The sequence below is a fragment of the Panthera onca genome, chromosome B1 (genome assembly GCF_046562875.1).
Source record: "Panthera onca isolate mPanOnc1 chromosome B1, mPanOnc1 haplotype 2, whole genome shotgun sequence".
In the NCBI taxonomy this organism is placed as follows: Eukaryota; Metazoa; Chordata; class Mammalia; order Carnivora; family Felidae; genus Panthera; species Panthera onca.
In genome coordinates, this window is record NC_138342.1 from 94,076,862 (window position 1) to 94,082,861 (window position 6,000).

Genomic DNA, 6,000 nt, shown 5'->3' on the forward strand with positions numbered 1-6,000 from the left:
CACTCATTCAAAGAACCCTGTTCGTGCTTCATTATTATAAATTATAAAAATGGGCTTATGACTAAACCTTGACTTCAGGATTAACCAAAATCTTATTATTTTCAATTTATTGCTAGCATTAAGAAAATTAGGACCTATTTTCATTAGGTAATTCTAATTGTATAGTAATTATAAATTTGTGTGGGATAGACCTTCAAACTAAAATGCCTTCATTAGCGTAAGCATCCATTTTGTTGCATCTACTATGAATATATTAAAAAATTCTTTTACTTTTATTACAGTTCAGGACCAGAAGATGACTTTGAATCTTGTTTAAGAAATGTAAAGTCACAGTATGAAGTTTTTCGAAGTAGTAGTAAGTCTTTTAAAATATATGCATACATTTTAATTTTACTTAATGCCACAACAAACAGATAAATGGAGATCCTGACTCTCATTCTATAGAAGAACTTCCTGCCCTTTAAAATTGTATTTCCCAGATATATCAATTAACTAGTTCTGTATTATACATTTGTATCTTTCCTTTTCAAAAGGGAATTGGAGCAAAGAAAAATCTCAGGGTATTACTGTAGATCTGGATGGAGAGTCAAGCACATGTTTTTCTATTTCTACTCTGGTCCTACCTCTCCATCTCCCAGAAGAAGGGAAGATGGGAAAAAGTAGTTACAAAAGTATACTCATTTTAGTTATTACAAATTGATTAAAGACTAAATGTTTTAAACGTTAAAAAGATTAAGATTAAAATGTTTTTCTCTAAGTTTCAAAAGTTGGAACCCCAAAAGCAGTTCCTCTTGAAAACATGGGCTGATTTTATTTGTTCATTTATTTTTTTGTCCCTCTTTATAATTGGCTATGAAAAATATTACCTAGAGTTTATTGTATTGGAAAAGTTTATATAATTCATTTATTTATTTATTTTAACGTTTACTTATTTTTTTTAATTTTTTTTTTAATTTTTCTTTAAACGTTTATTTATTTTTGAGACAGAGAGAGACAGAGCATGAACGGGGGAGGGTCAGAGAGAGGGAGACACAGAATCTGAAACAGGCTCCAGGCTCTGAGCTGTCAGCACAGAGCCCGACACAGGGCTCGAACTCACGGACCGCGAGATCATGACCTGAGCTGAAGTGCACCGCTCAACCGACTGAGCCACCCAGGCGCCCCTATATAATTCATTTAAATTTTCATGTTTATCACGCTACATGGTAAAAAAATAAAAAGAAACAAAGGGGAAAAGCCTTATATTGTTCCCAATAGAAACTTAACCAATGTGATGATCTCAATAATTGTTTCTTATGATGTTAAAAGTAATAATACTTGGAGAAAGGTAATATTACAAAATAAATGGTTGTGATAAAAGAATATAAATGACCACATTATATTTAATGTATATTCTAGGACTCTCATCAGATGCCACAGTTTTGACACCAAATACAGAAAGCAGTTGTGATTTAATGACCAAAACTAAATCAACCAGTGGAAATGATGACAGCACTTCCCTAGATCTAGAGTGGGAAGATGAAGAAGGTATTTTATATTCACAATTATACCTGAAAATTTTAATCTGTGTTTATTTATAGAAATCTACTTGGTATTTTACTTTAAACTGAAATGAGTGCAAGACCATGAAAAATCAGTACAAAAATTTCTTAGTCTCTTACTATATTAGTGATTATCATCTGTTGATAAATGGTTTAGAAAGTTACTTAATTCTTAGTGTTTCTTGCGCTTTAGAAAATAAATGTTAATGAACCTATAGTACTTAATAAGAAGAATTACTGCCCCCTTGTGGTCTACGTAAAGCCAAAATTTTATTATCTTTTGGTTCATTATAAATGGTAGGGGTTTTTTTTGTGTAGTTCAAAAGCTGTAAGTAACATGGACATGGGTTTGAATTTTAGCTGGTATGTTTTCCTAGCTCTAGTACTTTCAGGAGATTTCTTAATCTCTTTACAGCTTCAGTTTGTTCATCATAAAAAGGGAATAATAAACCTATTTTAAAGGATGACTAGTCACCATTGTATACACAGTGTCTAAAATGCCTGGCACAAAATAAATAAATGAAATGAAATGAAATGAAATGAAATGAAATGAAATGAAATGAGGCACACAATGAGCAGTCCATAAATATTTGAACAAATGAACATATGAATGTTGTGAGGATGAAATAAAATGTATATAAAATACCCACTACAGAGTATAGCACATACTAAGTACTCAAAATTGTAGCTAAAACATGGGAGGTTTTTAAAGGCTATTTCACAGAATAAGGCTCAAGTTTTCATTTTCATTTTCATTTTCATTTTAGGAACTAGGTAATCCGCAAAAAGGAAGAACCAATTATAGAATGTAGGACTTTAGAAGAATAGTAAGCATTAAGTATTTTATAGAATTTTGAGATGCAATGGACCTTAGTCCTCTAGTCAAGCCATTTCTTTTATCAAGAAACAAACAAAGATACAAGGGACTTGAATGACTTTACCAAAGATTGCTTTAACTTACGTAATTAAGTCGTCTTCTCAGCTAAACACTTTCCACAGTCCTGTACTTCTGTTATTTTGTATCTGGGTCCCAAGCAGCAGACTTTAAATTTATTTTTATTGTACCATCTTTTTAAGTTTGATTTAAAGCCTGTGAGGTCTTTCAGTTCCAGAGTCTGTCATCCACACTGTATGCTAATCAGATTTGTAGATAATATGACTTTTGAGGTTATTATTCTAGTCATTAACACAGTTAGTTACTAAACTAGACCAGGTAGGAGAGAGAGCCAACTAGAAACCTTTCCTTAACAAGGCTTCCATAGGACTGACTCTTGAAGTTAATTAACAAACCAAGTCTGATTGTTAAATAAAAACTGTATTACTAACTGGTAAGTCTTTTGACACAGCTTCTTAAATTTTCACTGAGATTTGTAACAACTCTCCAAATAATAGGAATGAATCGCATGCTTCCGATGAGAGAGCGTTCCAAAACAGAGGAAGACATTCTCCGAGCAGCACTTAAGTACAGCAGCAAGAAGACTGGAAGTAACCCTACATCAGCCTCTGAGGATTCCAACGGGCTGGAGTGGGAGAATGATTTTGTTAGTGCCGAAATGGACGGCAATGGCAATTCTGAGTATTCTGGATTTGTAAATCCTGTATTAGAACTGTCTGATTCTGGCATAAAGCAATCTGATGCAGATCAACAGAAACGATAGGGTAAAATCGTGTGACCCGGTTTATCAGTTGTGACCAAATTTTAAAAACCAACTAGAATGTATAGATGGTTGTGCTGAGCCGTTTTGTAAGAGGGAGATAAGAAACCATGTTGTAAATGCTTATTAGAAAGGAATAGAAATGATAGGCTATATCTGAGTTGCTTCAGAATTAAGTGCAATTTCATCATCTGCCTTCTGCTTTTCAAAAACAATTTAATGGTTCTGTCATGTTATTAGATTTATTTTAACTCATCTTTATAGCATTCCTGTTTACTATTTGTAGATTTTCACTTTTAAAAATAATTTCATTAATTTTACTTTGAATGCTTCTCAAACCTATTTCAGTAGGTCTCTGTGAAAATATTAGGGCATTTTGTGTTAATTCTCAGCAGATGTGAAGGGAGCATGAGGAGGGACTGCCAGATCAGATATATAATAGTGTTCCCGTTTCCAGCATTATTTACTCCTATGACTTACTTAAATTTTATTATCTAATAGTAAGCACAATTGAGTAGATGACCCTAAGGAAATGCTGAAGTATCCGTTTCTTTCTACACTTACTGCATATCCTAGTATAATAATGTTGATTCAGTCTGAACAAAGGATAATATGTTACAATAAACTCTGAGTTTGGACACTTGAAGCTGGTAATTAAAAATAATATTGAAGAAAAAATATATATTTAGGTTTTTCTCTTCCTTTTACATGCTGCCAGTATAAATGAATATTGACTTTAAGTTAATTGATATATTAAATTTCTAAGTGTCATTTTTAAAAAATTCTATATTTCCAATGAATGGTCTTAGAAAGATTTTACACAGGACATATTCTTTGTGCATGATTTATTAAGAAAGGAAAACCTAAAAAGGCAATACGGGTATTTCAAAGTAAAATCCTTTCTGGTGTGAAAGGATCCATTGATTTTATTAAGCTTTCCTTTGCCTTGTAATACAAGGTGCTTTAATGGGATGGAACTAAGCATATCAGTATATAAAAATGCATTTTGTTTTATGCATTGAGCTCTTCTTTTCCCCAAAGTTTATGTATCAATTTGAAAGGCCAAGGATATAAGCACTCCCTAATTGCTTGTCTTAATTTTGCTGAGGATTGAGTATGATTTTAGTAAGCAGACTGTTTTCTGATTTTTCCTTAGTGTTTTTTTTTTTCCTTGCAACAATGACAGTGCATGTTCTCAAAAATATAGGAAGGTCCAGATATAAATAGTAACTTAAAGTTCTTGCTGTACTTAAAACAAAATCATGTGGCCCTTTCAATATTTGAACTGCTAGGCAATGACATCTACAGTTTCATCTTTTTTAATCTCATAGAAATAAATATGATACTTTAAATATGTAAATATATTAGGTAATGCTGTTATTTATGATTGTCTGAACATAATTTAAGTTGTAGCTTTGTCACTGGAAATATTTTAAAAGTAATCTATATTCACATTGCCTGTGTTACGCTTTTTAAAGTTTGTATACATCAGATGTATATTTTTGGTTTGGCATAAGCTACTATTGTAATTTTTCTTGGCATTTTGTTCATAAAAAATTTTTTGAAGGAATGGTAACTTCTCAAGGATTGTGAATAAACACATTTTTACATTTAAAAATAATAAATTATTTGATTATTACTAGTTTTACTCTATAAAAACGCAATAATTCTGACTCCTAGGGCATAATTATTTTACTAAATCTGCTGTGAAGACAAAAAGGAGTGAATTAGGAAAGCAGGGTGGAACTAAATTTTAAAATGTTTGTTTTAACTGCTAAGAAGAGGATATAAATTTTCTTGTTTTATATATTTATAAAAAACACTAGAAATAGCATTTATTTATTCAGCAGATATTAGAGAATCTGTGTCTGATAGGGTATTAGGGATATCGTGGTAAAAAGACATAAAATGTCCAAGCTCTTTTGCCTACATTCTGATGAGAGAGACAAGACAGTAACAAGTAAACATCTAAACAAGAAAACCACAGATCACAATTAGGAAACATATAAGACGAGAGGATGCAGGATAGCTGGAGACGAGGGGATTACTTTTGGTAGGTCAAGCGAGCCTTCTCTGAGGAGAGGACATTTGAGCTGAGACCTAATTGCTGAGCAGGAACCAGCCCATGTAAAAAGCCTGGTGACACAGGTTATAAGCAAAAGGAACAGCAAATATAAAGTTCCTGAGGTGAAGGAGAATGTTTGGTATGTTCTGAGAATGAAAAGACCACTGGGACTGAAGCATTGTGAGGTAGAGTAATATGAGATGATATCTGAAGGGTATTTAGGGCCAGATCATGTAAGGCCTTATAGACTATGGTTAAGAATTCATTTTATTTGACGTATAAAGCCACTGACTTTTTGTAAGCTAGAGTGTAGAGTGATCAGGGTTGCATTTTTTAAAAATTCCCCTAGCTGCTGTATAAAGAATGGGTTATAAGAGGGCAAGAGTGATACCTGCAATGGGACATGGTGTGACTTGGGTTGATAATGATGATACCAATGCAGAGCTGATAAACTTTAGAGGAAGAATTAACAAGATTTTCTAATGGGTTAGATATGGGGGCAAAAAAGGAGTGGAATCCGAGATAACTGTAGGATAATGCTTCCAACACAGTGACCTGGTGACCTTGCTCACTGCATATCTACCTAGCAACACTCAACCCCAGTCTAGCCTGTCTTGACAAAGCCCTATGATCCTTCCTGGAACATGGCAAGATAGGCAGTCTTAGAGGAGCTGTGACAAAGCCATTTATCATCTGCTTCCCTGTCTTGCAGAAGGCCGCGATGAGGCAATTTCTCACC

General features: G+C 33.2%; 1 protein-coding gene across 2 annotated transcripts in view; it reads left to right on the forward strand.

Moving 5' to 3' along the window:
- The window catches only part of AP1AR (adaptor related protein complex 1 associated regulatory protein), a 39,449-nt gene extending 34,630 nt beyond the window's left edge, over positions 1-4,819 (forward strand). The window contains exons 7-9 of one of the 2 annotated variants that reach the window (XM_060654414.3): positions 282-355; positions 1,399-1,527; positions 2,934-4,819. In XM_060654414.3, the coding sequence (XP_060510397.2) occupies positions 282-355; positions 1,399-1,527; positions 2,934-3,199 (469 nt within the window). In that variant the 3' untranslated portion in view covers positions 3,200-4,819. The remainder of the gene's footprint in view (positions 1-281; positions 356-1,398; positions 1,528-2,933) is intronic. The other variant, XM_060654413.3, reaches the window with a different exon arrangement.
- Positions 4,820-6,000: the final 1,181 nt, after the last annotated feature.